General features: G+C 35.2%; 2 protein-coding genes across 2 annotated transcripts; both read left to right on the top strand.

The window, feature by feature from the left end:
* The first annotated feature begins 15,062 nt into the window (after positions 1 to 15,062).
* LOC146921557 (uncharacterized) lies at positions 15,063 to 18,347 on the top strand. The gene is made up of 7 exons (XM_085714939.1): positions 15,063 to 15,131; positions 15,292 to 15,429; positions 16,788 to 16,850; positions 16,985 to 17,032; positions 17,157 to 17,210; positions 17,847 to 17,907; positions 17,998 to 18,347. The coding sequence occupies exons 2-7, from the start codon at positions 15,310 to 15,312 to the stop codon at positions 18,090 to 18,092; spliced, it is 441 nt and encodes a 146-aa protein (XP_085571065.1). The 5' UTR covers positions 15,063 to 15,131; positions 15,292 to 15,309; the 3' UTR covers positions 18,093 to 18,347.
* An 881-nt stretch (positions 18,348 to 19,228) lies between these two features.
* Positions 19,229 to 22,508, top strand: LOC146921556 (uncharacterized). Its single transcript, XM_085714938.1, has 6 exons — positions 19,229 to 19,635; positions 20,733 to 20,828; positions 20,913 to 21,134; positions 21,393 to 21,489; positions 22,131 to 22,193; positions 22,297 to 22,508. Exons 1-6 carry the CDS (start codon positions 19,297 to 19,299, stop codon positions 22,488 to 22,490), a joined length of 1,011 nt encoding a protein of 336 aa, XP_085571064.1. The 5' UTR covers positions 19,229 to 19,296; the 3' UTR covers positions 22,491 to 22,508.
* The last annotated feature ends 2,833 nt before the right edge of the window (positions 22,509 to 25,341 follow it).

Here is a 25,341-nt window from a genome sequence, read left to right as displayed (position 1 = left end):
AACGGTTTCCAAGGGGATTAACTCCCCTTAACCACTCCCCCATCCACTCATTTCCACTCATTTACGTTTTCCAACTTTCCTTTTCTCCATTCTCTCTAAACTTTTCTTTTCCTCACAAACTTTAACCCTAAAATCAAAACCAATTCAACCATAGTCAAGCACTTGCATATTTCTTCATTCATCATCATTTGCTTGCTTCATTCATCATCATTTCAACAGGTTTGATTTATATTTCTGTGCCATGCTTTTCAATTTCAAAATTCATGCTTTATGCAAATTTAGAATGGCTAGGGTTAGATGTAGGTGTTTGTGACTAGAGACTGCTTCCTTAGGTTCATAACAATGAAAATGAATCAAAATCATCACTGTTTTTATTCAACATTCAATTGTGTAAATTTTGACCCATTTTGGAATCTTTGGAAAATAAGGGTTTTGATTTAATGTTGAACACAAGTCTTGATTTTGGTTTCTTTTCATGAGTTGGTTTTATGAGTAGAGGATTGAGGTTGAATTTTGGTTGAAAATATTGTGGGTTTGGTTGAAAATTCTGGAATTGGGGTTGATTTTCGCAGGTTCTGGAGAATCTCGCTTAAGCGAAGTTCTTAACTAATTTTCTCGCTTAAGCGAGACTTCATATTTTTGCCCAGATTTTTCTTCAATATCTCGCTTCTGACCTCGCTTAAGCGAGTTGCAAGCGAGATAGCCCAGTGCCTTCTTGTTCTTTCTGACTTTTGTGTTAATCTAATCTGTGTACTTCCATTTGATACCATACTGTGCTGATCAATTGTTGCTATACTGTATATGGTTTTTCTGGTTGTTTTGCAGATGGCCCCTAAAAATCAACCAACCAAGAAACGTAAAACCACTGCTTCCTCATCCGGTGTTGTAAACCGTCCTGCACCCTTACCTAGAAACCCGGACCGTACCATTTACACATCCAACAAAACCTATGCCAGGTTTCTCGAGCTGAAAAAAGAGAAAACCTGGCATGATAAAATTTTCCGGATTAACCCTGAGGGAGAGTATGCTGACATAGCAGCCGTTTTCACTGAGAGAAAATGGGAGAAACTCCTTAACCCATACCCCAAAATCAACCTGGACCTTCTGTGTGAGTTTTATGCAAATGCCTTACCAGATTGTGATGCTAAGGAAATGCAAGCTGCATTTTCCTATACCACCATGGTGAGAGGAAAAACCATCCGCTTCGATAGGGATGCTATTAATGATTACCTAGGCAAACCTTACACTTTACCCGAGTCCGATGACCCTGACACACCTGCCCTGTGTCCTTATGGGGAAAGAGAAGAGGCTGCTGATTGGAATCTTGGTAAGATAGAGAGGGAAATTTTGCTGCCAGGAAGGACTTACACTGAGTCCAAAGCGGGTAACCGAAATTTGGCAGCTTTCTCTGATATGAGGCCAAAAGCTGGTATTATTTTTAAGTTCTTGGTTCATAATGTCTGGCCAAAAAGCCATGTCACCACAACTCCAAAGAAAGTGATGCCTCCTCTGATTTGGCATATTTGCAAAGGAAGGGCAGTGGATGTGGCTGCAATTATTTCAAGAGAGCTGAAGCATGTAGCTCTCGGTGGTGTAGCAGGACCAGAGACCAGACTCGCTTTTCCGGGCTTTATTATGGGCTTACTTAGGCACCATCAGGTACCAGTCACCGAGCCTTTTTCAGAAGAGCTGGTATCTCCCATTGATGACAAGTACATTCGGGGTTACATTTCTAGAGCACTATCTAAGGGTGTTGCTTCTTCTTCTCAAGTACCCCAACCCGAGGATGTACCCCAACCTGAGGATGCACCCCAACCTGAGGACTTTCCAGAGCATGAAGATCCTCACCAGACTATGCCACCACCTCAGCAGTCAGCCACTTTTGATTTTTCATCTTTTCAGGCATATATGGCTCAGTATGAGCAGCGAGCAGTTGAGAGAGCTCAGGCACAGCAGCAGCAAGCCTTTCAGTTAGCTCAGGCACAGGAGCTGAGAGAGAATCACATCATGGATCAGCAGGCTGCTATCTTCCGCGGCAACCAGGGCATCTACTCGCATCTTTACGATGCTCACATGGACCCTGGGTGTTTCATGTTCACTCCAGCACAGTACTATGACTCTTGCATGTGGCTTGGGGACAGGCCAATTTACCCAGGAGGGGGCAGTGGAGCAGGACCATCTCACACCCAGGAGAGGACTGCTAGCTTGCATGGTGCTCATGATCCAGATAGGACTGCTAGCTTGCATGGTGCTCATGATCCAGAGAGGACAGCCAGTGTCCATCTGTCTCAGGATGATATGGATGATGATGCGGCACACTGACCGCATTCTTTTGATGCTTAGTTTACTTTGACTTCTGCTTTGACTTTTTAGTTTATGTTTTTATTTTTATACTGGAACAATTTATTGCTTTTGAATTTATACTTTTTGAGCACGGTTTTGGGTGTTCAATACTTTGGTTTAATTACTTTGGTTTAATTTTAATTTCGTTTTGGGTTAAATAGCTTAGCTTGTTGTTTGGTTTTTAACTTATTGCTTTGGATGAAATTTTTGATTAATCTTGCTTGTGTTTCGTTAAAAGAAAAATTGCTCATGAACATCAAAGTTTAAAGTGCTCCATGGAGCCAATTATTGAGCAAAAGCAGGTGAGTGATAATGATATGAATTGTGAGAAAGCGCAATGTCAAGGTATTGGTTTCCTGTTATTCTAGGTGTTACTATGAATGTGAAATTTGTACTGTGCACAAAATATAGATCATTTAAGTCTTTTCATAAACATGAATATCTTTGAACCACTTAGTACTTAACCTAAATGTGAGGTAGCTTCAATCTGTTGTATATATGATGGAGACCGATAATCATCGTCTAACTTGTTTTAGTTATGTTAAATCTGATAATTATTTTGAACTGTTTGAAAGCATGGAAAGGATCAAGGCACTTTTTGAATCGAGAGTAACCTACTTGACCACATAAAGCCTACCTGTGAGAAGAGTGAGTATCTGATACCCCAATCTGAGCTAAATGAATCAAGTCCTCAAACATGAACTGTCAATATTCATAAGCACAATGCTTGTTGAATTTGCCTGAAATTTTTCAAAAATCCAGTTCATGGTTGAATCTTATAGGACTTTGATAATGTTACTTTGTTGAACCCTTAACTTTTTTTGTACTTTGTCCCTTGCCTTAGGATAGGGGAACATTCAATTAGAGTTTTGTTGTATTCAAGTTGGGGAGAAAAAGGAGGCATTATATGTTAAGTTCTGGTGAAGTTGTAAAATAACCTGACAACATTGAATCAAAGAAAAAGTTGTACATTTGAAAAAGAAAAGAAAAGAAAAGAAAAAGAAGAAAAAGAAAGAAAAATCAAAAATAGAATAAGTTGTCAAGGTTATTGTTTTGATTGTTAATCATCAAAGGTTGTAATTTTTGGTAGGGAAGATTTCGAATTTCAAGTTGAATTACAAAGAATGTTCCTCTTTGATAGGCTTTCTGATCAACTGCCCCACATATGACATTTCTTTTGTAGCCCGGCCAAGTTATAACCCTTGCAAGACCTTTTGATCCATGCTTTTATGCTTTTTGAGATGATATTTGGATGGACACCTAACTTAAATAGTATGTTAGCATGATTGTTGGATGTGTGTTCATTACCTCATTCATTGTTATCATTATATTGCATTTACTTTCAAAGAAGTGTGTTAGGTGTGGTTCATAGATAGATATGTTTATACTTTGAAGTTTATGATGTGTATTTTGTGCTTAGGACTTGTTTCACATTTATAGTTGTGCTAGGAATAATGGAGAACTTCAGGCTTGCCGGTGCATTCACATTTGAATCACCACTTGAAAATTTTTATTTGATTTGAATTGCTTGGTACTGTGCTAGAAAGCTTGTCCAAAGCCTTGTGAGTTTCCTTTTTATTCTTTTGTTTGAGGACAAACAAAAAGCTAAGTTGGGGAGAGTTTGATAAGTGCTCAAAAGTAATATATTTCATGTGGAAAAAGAGGCATTTTTAGTGACTTGTTATGCAAGTTATCTACGGAAAAGCAATCAATTGTTGTAATTATACCATTTATGCTTTATATGCCTAATTCTACCCAATTTATGCAGGAAATGACAAGCAAGGACCAAAACTCAATTGTGTGAACCAAGCAAATCTCGCTTACGCGAGGTCATCTCGCTTACGCGAGATTCCTCCAGGGAGAAACTAAACATTCGCTTACAACTCGCTTCCAGGTCGCTTGTGCAATCTTAGAAACTCGCTTACGCGAGATCATCTCGCTTACGCGAGATTTCTCCAGGGATCAGATGAGCATCTCGCTTTCCATCTCGCTTCCATGTCGCTCAAGCAGGATTCTAAGGCGGTTTAAGTTTCAAGCAACCTCGCTTACGCGAGGTCTAACTCGCTTACGCGAGATGCAACTTCATCAAGGAGCAGGGCTACGTGGCAAGACTTCATTGGCCATGATTGGATATTTAGGCTTCTCGCTTGAGCGAGATGTATCTCGCTTAAGCGAGATTACACGTTTTTAGCCCATTTAAATACAAGTTTTCCCTCTCTCTAGGACTATTCACTATTCCATTGAAACATTTTATACATTTCTAGAGAGAGGTTAGAGCTATTTCATAGAGAGAAACACAAAGCAAGTGATTAAAGAGTAGATTCAACCCTAGATTCATTGAGACATCAAGGATCTTGGCATGGAATCTTCATCTTTCCTTCATTCCTTGCATTAGTTTACATGTCTATATGTAACTAACCTTCTTTGTAGTATTGAGGTAACAATCAAGCTATTATGTAATCTTTTGATCTTTTAATATATATGGTTCTAGCTATATGATTCAATATTGTTGTTATTCTTGCTTTTAATGCTTTCAAAGAGATTCAAGATGATTTGGACACAAACTCTTGAATCTAGAACTAGAATAGCAATCTATCTTATGTTATATCACTCTTGACAAGTTTGTAAACCTTTGATAATTACTTTTAATCAAGATTTTAATGCTTTCGGATACTTAATCAGGCTGGACACGGTCGATTAAGTTATCCGATCGACTTTGTTATCGTTTAAGGAATTTGGACACGAATGTTTAAACGCTAACTTGGAAATAACGATGTCGCTTTGGACACGAAGGATATTGTAGAAATGATTGTGATAATATTGGTTATAAAGCTAGAGTCTGTTAATCGATCGAGAGATTGCTGCTGTTATGCTTGCTCGTTATCTTATACCGCAAGCGAAATAGTTCGATCCCCTCTCGTTTTTACTTTAGTGTCAAACATGGATATAGTGTTACAAACAAACAAATTATATCCAAACCCTTAATGTGAACGATTGTGTAAATGCTTATGATTAAACGTAACTCCCTGTGGAAACGATCCTATATATACTCACGTGTACATAGTTATATGACGTGTAGGAAAAATCTTACATCAACGTATCAGTGTCTGTGTCGTGTCTGTACCCGTACTTCATAACCATTAAATCAAAGAATGCATACTTATAAATACCACTTATTATTTAATATTTTTTCAATCCGATTGTCTTAACACAATGAATGAGTCAAATTAGCATTGAATTCATAATATTAGAAAATTAATGACACGCTTGCATGATTCACTTCACCACCTCTTCTAGCATATTAGGTTCATTATGGAAACAAATCTTATCACTTTCATGGAGAAAGCATTGAGGTGAGGTGGATCAGCTCTTGTCAGTTAGAAAGCAACTCACATCACATGCACATCATAATGCAAGTTGTGTGTAAGGAATATTTCAGGATCATTATTTTAAGAAAAGATCCAGGTTGCTAAGTAATGGAAGGTGATGGTGAGTCCAACATATATATGCATATATAATAGAGGAACATTTTTTTTTTTTGAAGTAATATCAAGGAACATGAAAAGCTTATATCAAAAGAGTAATTTGGTACAAATTATAGATGTTAATTACACTACAAACTTTTTAATATGGGTAAAAAGTGTCAAAGGATCTTTAAAATAAGACCAATGGAGTAGTAATTTGATTTGATGTGCCGAATTTGATGCTAACATAACAGAACAGCTGAATGAGCTGATGTACTTGAGATTCGTACCTCATTCCTAAGTTTGAATTTTTTTGGTTACAACAATTCTAACTTTGATAAATATACATTGTCTAAAATAAAATAGAATAAGATGCAATTCTATTATTATAGTATTTAGGTTATTTTTTAAAAATAATAATAAAACATGTGTCCTATATAGACTATAGTTGTTGGTTGTGATAAAATAGAGTATCACGATCAGTCCTAAACAAAAATTTCAGTAAAAAATCACAAAATATGCAATGTTGATTCGGTAGTACTACTGGGAAAACAAAAGATGGATGTTTTGATTTTGAAGCAAAGTATTTTTAAGAGAGAACTCAAAACTTGTTTGATTTCTAGTGCCTATTACATTACCTTTCTCTAAATGTGTATTTTAGATGTTTTGTTGGGAAAAACTCACACCCCAAAATTTACTCATTTTACTATTATTATGAAAGAGAGAAAAAATGATAAAAGCTTCATTTGTCATAGATTGAAATGAAATGTACATCCAGTATTTATAGGAAAAGAGGGAAATACACTTATCCTAATTACATGCTAATCCAAATGGTTAAAGCTAAGTAAGAAGGAAACTTGGATATCAAGTAACAGCATGCATGGATGTAAAGAGAAATAGCTTGCAGTTTAAGTAACAGAAGAACTATGTTTATTTTCTTCTTCTTCCTCCAATAGTCCCCCACAAGCTGGAGAATGGTAGATATTAAGCATTCCCAGCTTGGATAAGAGAGCATGAAATGGTTGTGGAAGCAAAGGCTTTGTAAAAAAATCTGCTAGTTGATCAGTGGAAGTTACAGGAAGCAGTTTCATGATGCCTGCTTGCAGCTTTTCCCTCACCAGGTGACAGTCAATTTCCAGTGTTTTGTCCTTTCATGGAATACTGGATTGGCTGCAATATGAAGGGCACTCTGGTTGTCACAGTAAAGCACAGGAAGCTTAATAGTGGTGACATGAAGATCCTGTAAAAGATAGAGTAACCACTGCAACTCACAAGTAGCAGCTCCTAAAGCTCTATATTCAGCTTCTGAGGAGGACCTTGAGACAGTTAATTGTTTCTTGGTCTTCCATGAGATCAATGATTTACCAAGAAAGAAACATTGGCCAGAAATGGACCTTCTTGAATCTAAGCAGCCTGCCCAATCAGCATCAGAGTAACCTGACAAGAATATTGAAGAATTTCTGGGAAAGAATAAACCTTGACCAGGAGCATTCTTCAAGTATCTCAATATTCTAGTGGCTGCCAAGTAGTGTTTCTCAGTAGGAGAATTTAGAAACTGACTGAGTTGCTGAGTGGCATAGGTGATATCTGGTCTAGTGTTTGTGAGATAAATCAACCTGCCTATGAGTCTCCTATAAGAAGGGACATCAGCATAAGGAAGACTCCCATCAGCATGGACCTTGCAAGATGGATCAGAAGGTGTAGAAGCAGGTTTTGCAGCAAGAAAACCAGTATCAGTTAAGAGGTCAAGACAGTATTTTCTTTGGCAAAGAGAAATACCCTGTGAAGAATGAGCAACCTCTAAGCCAAGAAAATATTTCAATTGGCCAAGATCTTTAATCTTGAAAGATGAATGCAGAATGTCTTTGATGTTTTGAAACTCTGAAAGAGAAGTGCCAGTAATGATAACATCATCAACATAAACAAGCAAAGCTGTGAAAGAAGTTTCAGTCCTTTTGATGAAAAGAGAGTGATCAGAAGCAGACTGAATGTATTGGTGATGAACAAGGAGTGATGTGAGCTTTTCATACCACTTCCTACTTGCTTGTTTGAGGCCATAGAGAGATTTAATCAGTTTACAAACTTGATTTGGTTTTGAAAGTGTGATGCCTTGAGGTACAATCATATAAACATCTTCTTGGAGGTGACCATGCAGAAAAGCATTGTTGACATCCAGCTGATGAATATGCCAGTTGTTCATGGAAGCTAAAGCTATAACAGTTCTGACAGTTGTAAGCTTAGCAACTGGAGAGTATGTATCAAAGTAGTCCAAACCCTCAATTTGATTGTAACCTTTGGCCACAAGTCTGGCCTTGTATCTCTCAATGGAGCCATCTGCATTATATTTGATCTTGTAAATCCATCTGCAACCTATAGGCTTGACATTAGGTGGCAGATCAACCAGTTTCCAGGTTCCAGTATTTTCAAGGGCAGACAGTTCAACTTGCATAGCTTGCTTCCAACAATCAAACTTGCTTGCCTCAGCATATGTGGTGGGTTCAGTATGAGAATCAAGAGACAAAGCAAATGCACAATGGGAAGGAGACAAATTATTATATGATAAATGATGTGAAATTGGGTACTGAACTGAAGAAGCAATAGCAGGAATAGTACAGACATAATCTTGCAAATGCAAAGGAGGTTGAGTAACTCTAGATGATTTCCTGAGGGCAGGTGATGGTGGGATAGGGGAAATAGGTGGAGTGTCAGTAGTGGAAGAAGTTTCAATATCAACAAAAGGTTGAGGAGCAACAGGTGTGATGTTGGGAGAATCAGAAACATGATTGCTTGGAGAACAAGTATCAGATGAAAAGTAGTCCCAAGTAGTGGTAATAGTGGATGGATTTGCAGGGTAGGGGAGAATGTGTTCATGAAATTGAACATGTCTAGAGATGTGAATTTCTCTAGTATGAATATCTAAAAGGACATAGCCTTTATAACCAACTGCATAACCCAAAAAAACTGACTTTCTAGCTCTAGCAGACAATTTGGTTCTATGGGACTGAAGAGAAGTGGAGTAACACAAAGAACCAAACACTTTGAAAGATTTTTCATCAGGTAAAGTGTTATGAAGGAGTTGATATGGAGATTTGTTGTGTAAAGTTGGAGAAGTGACTCTATTTATGATGAAAACAGCATGGAGCAAAGCATAAGACCAATATGGGGCAGGTAACTTTGACTGGAACAATAAAGCCCTACCAACATTTAAAATATGTTGATGCTTTCTTTCAACTCTCCCATTTTGTTGGGGAGTTTCAACACAAGATCTATGATGAATAATACCTTTTGAGGCATAAAATGAATCAAGCAAAAACTCAGGACCATTGTCAGACCTTATGATTTTGGGAGTAATATTGAACTGAGTATGAATAAGGGTAACAAAGTTTTTGACATGTTGTGAAACTTCAGATTTGGACTTTAACAAAACAATCCACACAAATCTACTATAATCATCAAGAATAGTAAGAAAATACCTATGATTATGAATAGATGTAACAGCAAGGGGGCCCCAAATATCAAAGTGTAAAAGTTCAAATTTGCTAGAAGCAACAGAAATACTAGAAGAAAAAGGTAATTTCTTTTGTTTGGCAAATTGACAAACATCACAAGTGGCATGATTATCAACAGTGAGAGTAGGATAAAGGTGAGACATATGATTGAGTCTCTTATTGGAAATATGTCCCAATCTGAAATGCCACAGAGCAGACATAGGGATATTACTATTGCTACTATTAGTGACATTATTGACAGATGGTTTATTTAGAAACTGAAACTTGGAGGTATCTAAAACTAATCTATAGAGGCCTCCAACTTGTTCACCCAAACCAATCATCCTCTGGGAGTGAAGGTCCTGTAAGAAACATTGCTTATCATGAAAGGAAGCATAACATTGTAATGCAGAACACACTTTGAAGATAGAAATCAGGTTAAGTGTGAATGAAGGTGAATACAAGACATTCTCTATGAAAAATTCTGGAGTGAAATGAATGGTCCCAGCATACTCAACTAACACAGAAGTACCATTAGGTAGATTAACAGGTTTAGGGTTGATTTTATGAAAAGAAGTAAACCAGTGAATGCTAGAAACAATGTGCTCATTAGCACCAGAATCTAAGAACCAATCATTGTTATTAGAAGCAATAGAACAAGTGAAAATGGAAGATATACCTGACTGTGTAGAGAGATTTGAATCTGAAGCAAGTGAAGTATGGACATGATTAGCACTAGCAGATGAAGCTGGGGTGGAAACTGCAGGAAGCAAGTTTACTTGTTGTAACAAGCTAAGAAGTTGATCATACTGTCCTTGAGAAATACTGGAACTAGAAGGTGAAGCACTAGAACTTCCTGGTTGAGCCTCAGCTTCTTCAACACTACTAGAGGCATTCACTGAAGAATTTTGCTTTGGATAATTGGGATGTCCATGCTTCTGATAACAACATTCCACAGTGTGATTGCTTTTACCACAAAAAGTGCAATGTTTGGGAGGTTTATAACTGTTGTAATAACCTCTACCTCTACCTCTACCTTGAGGTTGGCGTGATTCAGCAGCATTAGCAACAGAAAAAGGTTCAATATTGGAAGAAACAAGTGATAGGTTATTGCTTTCTTCCTGAACAACAAGAGAATATACTCTGTTAATGGAAGGAAGAGGATCTAACATGAGAATCTGTGTTTTAACCACATTGAATTGATCATTAAGACCAGTTAAGAACTGCATGACTTGATCTTCAAGCCTGAACTGGCGTGCCTCCCTCATAGCAGCACAACGGCATGGATGAGGGCATGTACAATGAGGCATAGGTCTATGAGAATTCAACTCTTCCCACAGAGTTTTCATTTTAGTGAAATACTCTAACACTGATCTAGAACCTTGTTTCATGTTGTTGATCTTAGAACGAAGTGAAGCAATTCGAATTTTATCAGCTTTTGAGAAGCGTTCTTTAAGGTCAGACCAAGCATCAATGGCGTTTTCATGAAAAACTAGGGTTTGAGCAATTTGTGGCGAAACCGAATTGATAATCCACGATTGAACGAGATGATTACATCGTTCCCAAGCATAACGATTCAGATCATCTTCATCTGGAATCTCCATTGATCCATCAATAATCTTCAATTTGTTTTTCGCGCCAAAAGCTCGAATCATGGAACGACTCCATGCGAGGTAGTTTGTTCCATCCAATGGAGGTGTGATCAAAACAGAGTTTGGACCTTCACTTGGATGAACATAGAAGACAGATTCAGTGTCTTGTTGATTTTGGCGAGGCATTGTTGAGAAGATAGAAATTCAGCAATACGAAGAAAGAGCAAGAAGAATGCTGAACAAAGAAGCAAAAATCACGAAGAATCTTCAACAAACAAGGAAGATCGAAGCAAAACGATGAAGATGAAGCTGTAACTAACTTTCTAACAACTTTCCGCCATGGATGAACCAAGAAAAAGCTCTGGATACCATATTATGAAAGAGAGAAAAAATGATAAAAGCTTCATTTGTCATAGATTGAAATGAAATGTACATCCAGTATTTATAGGAAAAGAGGGAAATACACTTATCCTAATTACATGCTAATCCAAATGGTTAAAGCTAAGTAAGAAGGAAACTTGGATATCAAGTAACAGCATGCATGGATGTAAAGAGAAATAGCTTGCAGTTTAAGTAACAGCAGAACTATGTTTATTTTCTTCTTCTTCCTCCAATAACTATCTTACAAGATGAATGTTCTGATTTTGCAGGAAGAGAAATATTTTTAAAAGAATACTCAAAACTTGTTAGATATTTTGGTTGGGAAAAATTCGCACACATCAGAATTTACCTGTATACTCAAGAATTTTTTATGTACCATACTTTAGAGAAAGCATAATAGGTAGTTTAATTAGTTTAAGCTAAGGTTTAAAGGAGAGGTTATGGATTTAAGTTTTTAGCATGAGCAAATATTAATCTAACAACTAATTACTATCATTTATCATTAAAAAATATCTCATACAACAAACACTTGTAGCCTCAGTTCAGGCAACCAACTTAGCAAAATATATTTATCATCTCAACTAAAATGTGTTTCATCCCTTCCAAAAATAAAATGAATGTTTATTATCACCCTACAAACCAAAGTACATAAAGAGTTTACCTAAAAAAAAGCACATAAAGAGTTGTAATGCATGATTGACACTCGCTCACTCGCTCCCACCCTCTTCTAGGGTTTTAGGGAGAATGATATATAGTGCATTTTTCATCTTTTTGTACTCCATCGTTTTTTCTGTCTCTCAATCACCTTCACTATGTCACCTTTGCACCATCACCTGCATTTGATCTCAACCCTGAATCGCAGTCAATCCCAACTCGTATCCACCCCCAAATTTCTTCTACCCTCATTCGCTTTCACCCCCCAATTTGGTTTCCGCGCAAGTCGCTTCCCCTTGAATTTCTTGGTGGCCACCGATTTGTGCTTCCTCTCATTTTGCTCCGGCGGTGAGAGTGATCATCTGCACCTCGTTCAAACCTTCCTCCATTGAATCGTCCTTCACTGCCAATATATCTCATTGTTATGGTTGCCATTTAAATTGAAAATTCAACTGAACGTCCCTCTCAAAAGCCACAATGGGATACTCCATCTTCACTGTGTTTGAGATTCATGTCTTCGTGGTTGTTTTTATTCTTTCATTGTTATGCTTTTTTTCTTGGTTTTAGTTTTAATAATTTGCTTCAAGATTACACCTTATATATTTGCCAAAATACTTAAGAAGGACTTGCTTCAAAGGTATTATGGTTTGAGTAAAGGGTTTATGGTGGCTATCACTAAATTCAATGTCTTTTCAACCTCACAAATGTCTTATGAATATGTGGTAGAATTGATCATCTCAGAGATCATAAATAACTCATATGAGCGAACAACTGCAAATATCTTTTTTTGAATTTGAATGAAATCAAAGATTGTGAATCTCGATTTTACGTGATTATACTCTTGTACGTAACAAAGAGTACCCTCAAATCAAGCGACCATAAAAATACGAGTTTGAAGGCTTATCAATATATGCATTTAGTACTAGTTTTGGGGATCTATCCCTTTTTTGAGAGGCTATATTTAGTCTTCATAAGGACAAATTGATTATGATGAGACTTTTTCATTGATTGTCAGACATACTGCTATTGGGGCGGTGTTATCTTTGGTAGCCAACCAATAAATGCTTATAGAACTGATTGATGTGAAAACACCATTTCTTCAAGATAATCTAGTTTACAAAATTTACATGGAACATCCATAAGTTTTCAATGATACTGGACAAGGCAGACTAGTTTATAGATTGAGGCATTGTCTAAATGGTTTATAACAGTCTATGAGGCAATGGAACAAACACTTTGATTCCTACGTGCTTCAAATTGGTTACAATAGATGTATTTTTATAAGTGGCACAAATAGATGTGAATATGATTGTTATGGTACAAACACTTCGATTGCTATGTGCTTCAAATTGGCTACAATAGATGTATTTTTATAAGTGGCACAAATAGATGTGAATATGATTGTTGTTTTTTTAGGAGTATTGATAATAGGTCTTTTATGTATGTTATTGTGTGTACTATACCAGATTTTTTTTTTTTTTTTTGGTTACTTGACCAAAATTGATACAACTTACAATTTAAGTTTATAAGTGCAGTCAAAATTACGTAAACCTCATTTATTATAACATCATCAAATTGAATGGTCACAATTTTTAAAATTATGAACTTCTAGTGACTCTTCTCTTATCCTAAATGCCACTAATAGCATAATAGACATAACTTTTTTTGTTAAAGATGTATTGACGGCTGAAGTACAGTGAGATCTCAATTTTCTCACTAATAATCTCAACTCAAACACATTGAGTCAAATAATGGCTATTCCAGCACCTATTGGTACCGACGGAGCGGATACAATTGGTTGGAAAGGAACCAATACCGGTCATTTCACTATCCAAAGTGCTTATAATTTGATTGCGACTCATGGCCGTCGTCTAACCAATGTTCGTAGAAGTAAATGAGGAGTGGTAGTTTCGCCTTCTTGCTCTATGTGTGGGAATGGGGATGAGACTGTTACCCACACACTTAGGGATTGCGTCCAAGCAACCCTCATCTGCTCATATTAGTTAGGTCTAATCAAATTACTAACCTTTTGTCTTCTCTTGACTGCAGGGACTGGATCTTCAAAAACCTGAACAACAAAGACTTTAGGGGCCAAGAGGAAAGTTGGCAATCTATTTTCATAGTGACATGTTGGCACCTTTGGACTTGGCGAAACATATCCATTTTTTAAGATGGCTTTCAATGCCCAAATGATCCACTCTTGGTGATCATGAGGAAGGTGAAAGAGATTGAGATTTTTTAGCATACTCGTTTGACTGGAAGGCGTAGACAAAAGGAGACCATTTACAACAGTTGGAAGCTTCCACATAGGGAATGGATCAAGATCAACTGTGACAAAGCTTAAAAGGGTTCAATGAACATTGCAGGATGTGGAGGTCTTTTTTGGGACTCGGATGGTCAACGACTACAAGGGTATACACAAAGGGTTGAAGGTTGTGATGTCCTTCATGCTCAAAGGGAATGTATACATGAAAATAAATGGCTAGAAGACAAGGATATACAAATCTTATTGTAGAAAGTGACTTTAAGTTTTTGAATTATATGGTAACAAGGAGCTCTAAGCTTAATGACAATACCCCTGTTTTGGTTCGTCGTATCCAAGACCTCTCAAAGTTGCAGTGGCACGTTATTTTTAAGCAACTTGGCGTGAAGGAAACAGATACGCTAATTGGCTAGCTAGCTTTAGTCTCAATCAAAATTGTATGATTCGAGGTTCCACCAGGAAGCTCCAAAATCTCCTCTTTGATGAATTATCCGGGATTTGCATGCCTATGAGTGTTCGTGTGGGTTTGTAGTTTTTTCTTTTCTTTTGGACTTTGGTCCTCGTTATTAAAAAAAAAAAATAAGGGATCAAAATTACAATTTGCCCATAATAAAAGGACCAAAACAATATTTAAATATAAAAATTGTTCATATCCAAATGTAATGTCATAAAACTCATTGAAAACCATTAAAAAAAGTTCTCAATTGGCCGACTTCTTTTGCAACTTGTTGCAAGATCCTTTGGATTAAAAAATAAATCTACTAACAAAAAAAAAAAACTTATTACAAGATCCAATTTATTATTTTTTTTAATTAAACCATCAATATAGTGCAATGCTCCTTCCTATATAAATAACGGACTTTGTCGCAACGCAATTGGAGATGCTCAAATACCATTCTCGATCATTTCACTCACCCTGAGATCGCACTCAATTTCTTCCAATACGGTACGAATACGATACCATACAATTTCTTCTTCCTTAATTAATTAGGTTTAATTTCATACTCAATTTGTATTGTATTGATCCGTGTAATAATTATGATTGAAAATTTTCTTATTGTTAAGATTAAAAATTGATTTAGGTATGTATGTATGTATGTATGTAGAAAGAGAGTAAACAAACAATGTCAGAGGCTAATAATGTTGAAGATATAAAGAAACAAGAAGTTCATGAAGATTCTTCTAACAATCAAGCTTCTGATAAAGATGCAAATAATGAATCAATGCCCTCACCTCAACAAGAGGTAATTCATTATTCTGCTCAATTATCCAATTACGTTTGAATTACAGGTTTCTTTTCTTATTTAATTTAATTTGAGAATGTTAATTTTGGGTTTCATTGTTCAAATGGTTACTTATTTTGGTTTTCTTGGATTCAAGAAAGATGGATGTTAGTTAATCCACATGGGTTGGTCGGGTAGTGTAGACTTGAGACTTTGGAGTGTGCTCTTCTCAAGGCCTCAGGTTCGAATCTTCTCGGTATCAATTTCTATTGGGTAGTCCATACAAAACTTTGACTTTAATTGGACCCGGTTAGCGGATAAGGGATTGATCCACCATAATAGGCGGTCCTTATGACCGGATACTGAGTTTTCTAAAAATAAAAAATAAAAAAAATAAGAAGACATATGAACGATTTATGTTTGTTTTAATTAAAAAGAACAATGATTGTGTTTGAAGGATAAAATCTGAATACTTCATAGTTTGGTATGTGTTCTGCTATATGTATGTTGATAAGTTCTTTGATGTAAAAGGTGTAAGGTTGAATTTTTTATTCTTGTACAACCTTATGTAACTAGATGTTACATCTACATGAAATATTCAGATTGGAAGTAAGTTTTTGTATCAGATCAAGATATTATTATAATCGTTTATCGATGAAAATTTGTTGTTTTAAGTTTTTGTAAGCTTTGATGTAACTGAAATCGCTCTTAAGAATTGGCAGCCACTACCTCGCCTCCAACTCGAGAATAAATTAAGTGTAGCAGAGATGAGGGTGTTGTGTTGATGTGTGGTAACACTGATTATAAATGACAACATTGGAAATATAGTTGGGGTAGCACCTATAGTAGAAAATATGGTAGAAGCTAGGCTTAGGTGGTTTGGGAGAGAAGACCTGTAGATTCTGCAATAAGAGTAGATCAAATGCAGGGTTATCAAATCACTAGAGGCAGAGAAAAACCTAGAAAACCATAAGAGAAACTATTAAGAAAGATCTAGAGATTAACGAGTTGGATAGAAATATGGTATATGTTAGAACGTTATGGTATCGTTTGATCCATATGGTCGACCTCACTTAGTGGGATAAGACTTGGATGTTGTTGTTGTAAATATATTTATGTTACATTTACAAAAAAACAATCAGATTGTAAATAGGTTTTTGTATTAGCTTAAGATATCACTATTTCATTTATTATTATTGGTGAAAATTTTGTTTTTTAAATGTTTTTGAAAGCTCAGATATTACTGAAATCACTTCTTAAGCGTTGGGGAGACATTATAAAGGGGTTGTTCTTACCAGATTTATAGTTAGTCTTGGATTAAATCTCACAATTTGTTATTATGTTGCGATATATCATGTGCTGTAAATCTATTTCTGCAGGAAGACGCTGTCAGGAAAAAGTATGGAGGGAAATTACCAAAGAAGGCTCCACTGATATCCAAGGTTACTTCTTTATCTTTTGCTACATCTTTCAAAGTTCCGTTTCTTGCATGGCTCTATCACTTGTCCATGTGTTTTTGTCTGAAACGTTCTTTTGAAACTGACTTTTGTTCATGAATAATTTCACTTTTTGGCAGGATCATGAACGTGCTTATTTTGATTCTGCCGATTGGGCTTTGGGAAAGGTATTTTCTGGTCTTAGAAGCTTCTGGTTATCATTATGCTATTAAACTTTTCAATTTAACCTCAATATGTTTTATTTGGATGCCTGATATCTTTTATCTCTGTATGATTTGATTATAAATATAGCAAGGAGCACAAAAGCCTAAAGGACCACTTGAAGCACTCCGTCCAAAGTTGCAGGTTATATTCTAAGTTAACTCTTTCATGCCTGTGTTCATATGAATACTTAGTGTGTTTGGATTGCAACCGAATCGAAGACCCCCAAGCATATGGTTGAACAACAAAACTTTATATGCACAATTTATGCCTTCAAAGTTGTTCAAACTCAGTTCGAAATGGAAACAAGAGTAAAGGTTGTTTTTCCAAATGATGTTTGCAAAATAAAGTTAGTTCAAACTTAATTTAGCAAACTTCAATCCGAACATAGATTAAGTTGTTTATTTAATGCATTGGTGTTGGTGTGGTTAGCACACCGTGTATCTAATATTCTTTTTGGAAAAGTTTTGAACCCTCAAGTAGACCCACATTGAATCTCGGAACAGTTATGAAGACTATATTTTGTTGTTTGGAATACATCTCTGCAATGATAAAGATGTGCTATGCAGTCTATGCAATTAACTTCAACAGAAGTTACTAGTTAGTAGCCATTGTTGAAGTTCCTTTCATTATGTTTACAATATAAGATTTTAACGAAATGATAAATTGCAATTAACATTTTCCTATGCCTATCTTTGAAATTTGGAAAAATAATTGCTGATGTTGTTTTTTATGTTTTCTGTACCCTGTCTTGGGGTTCCTACCTACGTTGGTAATCAGCCAACACACCAGCAGACCCGATCAAGGCGCTCCGCTTATGCTCCAGCAGATGGTTCTGAAGGTATCGTCAAATGACTGGTCCATTTCTTGTGTTCCATAAAGTTCAGGTCTATGTTAAAACTCAACCATTATGTGGTTACTTCTTTGACAGTTGACGGTGATAATGCGGAATTAGAGGATCCGAGTGCTAGTGAAGATGTTAGCGGCGATAAAAGCGATGCTGCTCAAGACCAAAAGCAGCCATAAGTAGCTATGGATTTGAGCTATAAATTGCATTTTGATACTAGTGCTTTCTTCTCCGAATTTACAAGCAAATGATGATCATATTAGAGTTGACTGTGCTAATAACTAGAAGTGGGAGTTTTGAAGCATTGTAACCATGAATTTCATGATGTGCCAGTATTGCACAGTGAGAGGTCTTGAACTACTGTGCCAGTTGTAAAATTTGATATTTCTTACAAAATATATTCATCTATAATAAGATTGGATACTTAACAGTAATATGTTTGCATTTGATCAGTACATGTTTGAGTAGTAAGTTAGCAGCTTTAAATTTTAAAATCAATGGTAAATTACAAATTATTACCCTATGCTTTGTGTCATATGGACCACAAAAATGAGTCATTTTCTATAATCCGATATATTTTAGTGTACGTTTGGATGTATGTTGCGATCTTGTTTCTGACGTTCCTATGTGTTATTAGTTATTACGTGAGTTTTTTGAAGCTTGGAATTCAAGCTTCTGAGTAAACGTATGTTTGGTGCCGTTTTTGTTTTTATTTATTTCATAAAAGCTTGCTTTTTTTATGCTTAACAAATGCGTCTGAGACATCATTTAACAGTCTCCTTATGTTTTTAGGTCTTCTAATTCAAAAAGTTTAGTTGACAAATACATGCATGCATCTAACAATATTTTTAAGATTTAAAAACTAAAGTTAATGCAGCCAGGAACTTGTGTTTGTTAGGATGTTCTGAATTGACATAGACAAGACAGCTTCAGCTTCATTTTTATTCCACGGCCTTATCGTGTAAGTAATAGTTTCAAACACATTTTCCATATGTCACTTTATTTTTTTTATTACCTTACCGTGGAAGTAATAGAGGACTAAAACTACAATGAAACCATTTATTTATGGGTAGTGTTAACTTGTGCCCTTCGGGCACATGTTAAGAAACCTAAAAGAAGAAACTTTATCTAAAATTTTGTGCATTTAAATGATTAAAAAGCTAAATATTAAATGCAATGCACACATTCCAATAGTTTTTTTTTATATTTGAATCATTAATGCCTTGAGGGCACAAGTTAACATTTCTCTTTATTTATTAATATATCATAGTCAAAAAAATCAAATATTTAATTATTTCAACGAAAAAAATCATTGAATGTATCAACACATTGAACTTTCTTCTTCAAAAAAAGAAGAACACATTGAACTTTCAATATCACATCATGTCAACACCCGTAATGAATCTTCTTAACTCTCCAATTCTTGGTATAAAAGTATCATTGCAATCCTTCACACCCAAAAACAAAGCTATCAACAAAGACACCAACAATTACAATCACAATCACAAGTCTCTGATTATGATGCACAAACGTGTTAGCTCAGACAAACTCAGCAGCACCATGGAGTCTCTCCTCCCTGATGATAACTTGCTGGAACCAACAACAAAACCATGCTTATGTGGAAGAAGACACTTTATTGAAGCTGCTGCAACTACAACACTCACAACCACACAGTTCCCAGTTCAGCCTGCCACAGCCACAAATTCTGATTCTGATTACACGGTAATTTCTTCTCTGTTACAGTAAATAAAGAGTAACTAGCCATTTTTTGTCCTAAGTGTTGTAGTATTTTAATTATTTGTTTTTAGGGCTAAATATGTTTTTTTTATCTTGCTAAATATACCAACTTTCATTTTAAACCACTAAAATTTGTTATTGTTCCTCTAAATTTTTCCGTCTTTAAAATTGGTTCCCACCAATAACTCTCATTTAACAAAAGCTAACGTTTGGCTAATTTAAATGACGTGGTAGATAACGTGGCTTAATTGTGTACCTGCCATGTGAGCTTTCGTGAATGGGAGTTATGTTAACGTGGGGACAATTTTGATGACGGAAAAATTTATGGACCATTATTAATTAACAAATTTTAGAGGATTAAAAATAAAAGTTGGTATATTTAGAGGGAAAAAAACAAAATTAACATTTTTTTTATAAGAATATAAATTATTGAAAGGAGTACAAGTGGTATTTGAATGTTATTTAAATTACAAAAACATCCCTCAAAGTGTCATTATTGAATTTAGTCATCAAATGTGTTTTTCGTAGTTAGTTTGGTATTTGAATGTCTTTTATGTTGATCAGTAAAATTACTATCAACACACAGAAACTATAGTGACGCCGACTCATACATTTAGGGAGCAAATTCACAATTTACTAGTAAATAAATGTAAAATGCTTCAACTTTGACTATAGCGAGAAAGTGTAGCATCTTACCAGTATACCAAAGCTTTAAAATCTCTCAAAACTTCAACAATGATGATCGATATTGTCACCTTTAAGTAGAAGTTCAGAATCATCTACGTTTATAACATCCTTATAGGCATTGAATCAACAAAAACAAAAGAAAACAAATGTAAGAGTTTTGAGTCACTAATATTTGTTTTCCTTGTATTTTACCGAGACAACATCGATTGGATCACCGTTTCAGTTGTGAAGACGAGTAATATGACAAGCTTGTTAGAATTCTAAATGAATTTCGAGCATCGGTGTATCGTAGACCATATTATAAACTTCCTCACCTTAAAGCTTAATCAAATTATTGCGATGTTCTAGTTGACACTGACATAACATGGAATCGTTGACTGTTTTCTTTTTTGTAGGCTTTGGTTAGCAAGTTTCACCCACCTAGACCTGATTGGTATCAAAAGTTCTTTGCTTGGGTTCTGAACTCATTTACTAAATCCTATGAAGCTGAGGTTTGTTCTTCACTCTTTTTTTTGGGCAGTTTTATGTTTCTGTTATCATTGCACCGAGTTGATGTTTGCGATGTTTTCTTGAAGGTTGCTCAATACAAGTCTAAAATCTTCGGTAACTTGAAGGAGAAGAAGGCTAACAAAATCTTGGAAATTGGCATTGGAACAGGTCCTAACCTCAGTTATTATACTAGTAATACTGATGTGCAGGTTGTCGGCATTGATCCTAATCCGGAGATGGAAAAATATGCTCGATCTGCTGCTGTATCAGCTGGACTTCCGCTCTCAAATTTTGAGTTTATACATGCTGTATGTAATGTTTAGTATCTTCACTGGTTTTTAAGTTCTATAAGTTATAACCCTTTCTTTGGAATGAGAACACGAACCATGCTATAAAGAATTTATGGTCTAAGTTTGTTAGTTAGTTTTTCTTCGTCTGTATTGTTGTGTATCCGATGTTTTATTATCTATATAGATTAGAAAATTCCAATTCTTTTTCTCCTCATTTTCATCTTCTTTTGAAGGCTTGATTTATGTTAATTGATCTTTAAATTTTGCTCTATTTAGGTCGGGGAGGTTATACCATTAAGTGATGCTTCTGTCGATGCAGTTGTTGGAACACTTGTACTGTGTTCTGTTAAAGATGTTGATCTGACACTAAAAGGTGATGAAACTTTAGACTTCTGTTTTTCTTCAAATATTTTGACTTACCATGGTATTTTTAAAATCATAATTTCTGCTTTCCTTAGCTACTCAAGACAGTAATTCATCATCCTCTAGACCATGTTCAATCCTTGAAAAGGCCAATTCTGATCACTGATTTTAAATGACATTGGTCATTATAATGTTACCAAGTGCTTTTAAAGCTAAGAAAATAACTATAAATAGTTTGTTTCTTTCCTCAAATAACAATCATGATAAATTTATTTGCACGTTACACTATATAATGCTGCATTGAGTTTAAATTTTAAACAACTAGAAATGTAGTTACCAATCTAAGGGAGCATACATATAAAGAGACTACATATGTGCTTCATAGTATATGATGAATGTTTTTTTATACGGATCCGGCTCCTCTAAAGTGAGCAACTCACTTTAGAGTTTAAAGTGGGCAATATCAACCGTTAATTAACAAATGAAGGGTATATGATGTAGGTACATCATAACAAATCATGAGTTTGTTACGATAACAACCCTTGATTTTCGCACTTTATACTTTACTCACTTTAGACGATCCTTGCCATTTTCATATTGTATCACACTTTGGAATTCAAGATTATTGACTAAATTGCGCTATGTATGCAGAAGTGAGGAGGGTTCTACGACCTGGAGGAGTTTATCTGTTTGTGGAACATGTAGCTGCAAAAGGTGTGCGAACAAAACTTTCTTATTCACTATTTTGAATAGAAACTTGTAATCTTGGTGAATCGCTAAATTTTCGTTTATTTTCTGTGTTCTCATGGGGATATAGATGGAACATTTCTCAGATTTTTACAGAGAGTGCTTGATCCTTTGCAACAGACACTTGCAGATGGGTGTCATCTCTCTAGGGAAACAGGAGACAGTATAGCAAAAGCTGGATTTTCAAGTGTTGAGTTTGACACTGCAATTTTATCAAATGCTACATTTGTAAACCCCCATGTATACGGAATAGCTTACCAATAGGATCAAAAGATTTCTTTAGATCCTCTTAGTGTGCCAGTTTGGTTGGTTTCAGAAGGATCATGTGAAAGATATGAAAATATAGCATATTATACAATATTAATTAATACTATAACCGTGTACCTTGAATAGTTGAAGAATCCATAGAAATTTGAAACAGATTAGAGAGAATTAGGTTTTGAGAGATGTTTCTGCCGCCTTACTGATGGAGCGTTCTTTTTGGTTTTAGTGTGTCTAACCTAAATGATATAGTTAGATTATATATTCATCAGTGCCATTTGAGGGGTCCCTGCCTCCACTGACGAGTATATAATCTAACTATCCTATTAGGTTAGACACACTGAAAAGAAAAGAATGCTCCATCAGTAAGGCGGCAGAAGCATCTCTCAAAACCTAATTCTCCCAAGTCTCTTTCAAGTCTCTATGGATTCTTCAACTATTCAAAGTACACAGTTATGGTATTAATTAATATTGTATAATATTCTATATTTTCATATCTATGGTTTTGGTCCTCTGTTAAATATCTTTCAATTGGACTATATATTTCATTTATATTTTAATAATTAATAAAAGTACATCCAAAATGTTCAACATCATGGTCATTTTAAGGGACATTTAACTAGAGTAGTTTCAACACAACATAGTCATTAAATAATCACTCTCAGACTCAGTCTCACTGTAAAGTATATGCTTTCATCGTGTTGTTGGACAAGCTAGGCATGTTTTGGTTTCACAATCATAAACTAAATTGCATAAATATAGATAAATTTTTTACAATGTTAAAATTGATTCTGTATGATTCCATTACCATGTTTCTATAGAGATGTAATTATTGGTAACATTATTTTTAGGTCTGTTTGGTTCAGCTTATTACCACCCAAAAGCAATTCTCTACAGTGCCAAAAGCAATTCTAGCCAAAAACAACGTGTTTGGTTCAGCTTTTAAGAATTGCTTTTGTCCTCCAAAAGCAATTCTCCATGAAGCTACAAATCCTAGCTTCTAGCTTTTCTAGAATCAATTCTCCTTGAACAACGTGTATAGGTTTGTATATTTTATTATTACAACACGTTATTTTACTTTATTGTCCTTTATCAATTCTCATTCTTTATCAATTCTCCTTTAGCTATGTCTATTTTAGTAATTATACATTCAAAAGCAATTCTACATAATTGCATCCAAACATAAATCATTTTGTTTAATCAATTCTACATAATTGTATCCAAACATAAATCAATTCTCTCAGAATCAATTCTGTCAGAATCAATTCTATCAGAATCAATTCTCTCAGAATCAATTATATTCAAAGCTGAACCAAACGGATTAAAACATTTTTCATGCTATGTTTATTTACCTGTGCTATTTCAAGTCATGTGTTGATAAAATATTTTAGTATTAATAGCAATAGGGTTGCTCAACTTGTTGAGAAAACCGGTTATCATCATGAGACCTTCAATTGTCTTAATCATGGAAGTGCTTTTGTTGGAAGTATTGGATAACATAACCAAGTTCAACCACATTTCAATAGTGCTAATGTGTCTCCAATGAACAATCTTTTTTATTGAGAATGGAGTGCTAATAAGAGAAAGGTTGAAGAACTTGTTGGAAAAAAAACTACTACTCAAAATCATGAGGATTTTAGTGGTATTAATGATGGAAGTGCTTTTATTGTAAGTGGTGGAGAACGTAACCAAGTTTAACCTCGTTTCAATAATGCTAGTGTGTCTCCAATGAACAATCTAGTTGTTGAAAGTGGGGTTGCTAATAAGAGAAAGGTTGAAATACTTATTTAAAAAACCACTAACCCTCCTAAAAATCATGAGGGTTATAGTTGTATTGACCCTCAATTACAATACCATAATCGTGAAGGAGTTGTTAAGAATTTATTACCCTTCAATGTTTCTATTATGCAACCTTATGAGGTTTCTAACGTGAGAAAATATGTACTAATTGGTTTGAGAAGTACTACTCATCATTATAAGATTTACTCTTTGCAAAAAGATGAGAATGTAAGAAACAATCATCGTTTTAAAAGAACACAAATAAGAGGAAGCATCAATAACAACAACCAATTCAAAATGGTTGGATTTTGAGGAACAAAATTTCATTAACATGCTGCATCACTTGACCATGTGTAAGTTGCAACACCTGCTGTTGACCAACATGTTGCAGCAACAGGTACCACAACTTACATATGGTTCAAACTTAATAAGAGAAAAGTGTTGGGGATGAGTTTTACTGGATGACTATTTCATGTTAACAACCTAATTATCGCTATTGAATCGACTCATCTAATTGCTACCGAATCCTCTATAAAATTCGTGCCCTAATTCCTTACTGACAGAAACGTTAATTCTAAAATAAACACCTAATTCCTTAGTGAATTTTAAGATTAGAATTAAGCATGAACGAACAAGGATTCTCGATTGGTTCCAAGGGTTTGCATCTATTCCTAGATTACAAAGGCAATAATTTCTTATCTCAAGCGTTTATAAATTCCACTTGCGTATCACAATATAAACCGTAAATCAATTTAAAGGCGGCCAAGCAATAAAAGCATTAAGAACAGAGATAAGAAAAGCAATTCAATGAATTTCATCAATAATTAAAATTAGGTCATATGACAATCATGTTCATCTAGGGTTACTCATCCCCAACAATGGAGGGTTTAGTTACACATAGCAATTAAACAAGAGAAAGGGATAAAAGAAAGATTACAAGAACAATTCATGAATGATTCTTGCTCAAAATCTCCTCCAGTGTTGCTCTAGATCTCTCCTTGTGTGTTTCTATGCCTTTTGATCTCCAAAAACGTGAACTCTTGATTCAGAAACGCACTTTTCTATAAATAGGCCA

Source organism: Medicago sativa, chromosome 5 (genome assembly GCF_051527215.1).
Source record: "Medicago sativa cultivar Bolivia chromosome 5, Bolivia_mono, whole genome shotgun sequence".
In the NCBI taxonomy this organism is placed as follows: Eukaryota; Viridiplantae; Streptophyta; class Magnoliopsida; order Fabales; family Fabaceae; genus Medicago; species Medicago sativa.
The sequence above is the reverse complement of the archived record's forward strand: the minus strand, read 5'-3'. Positions and strand labels throughout refer to the sequence as shown.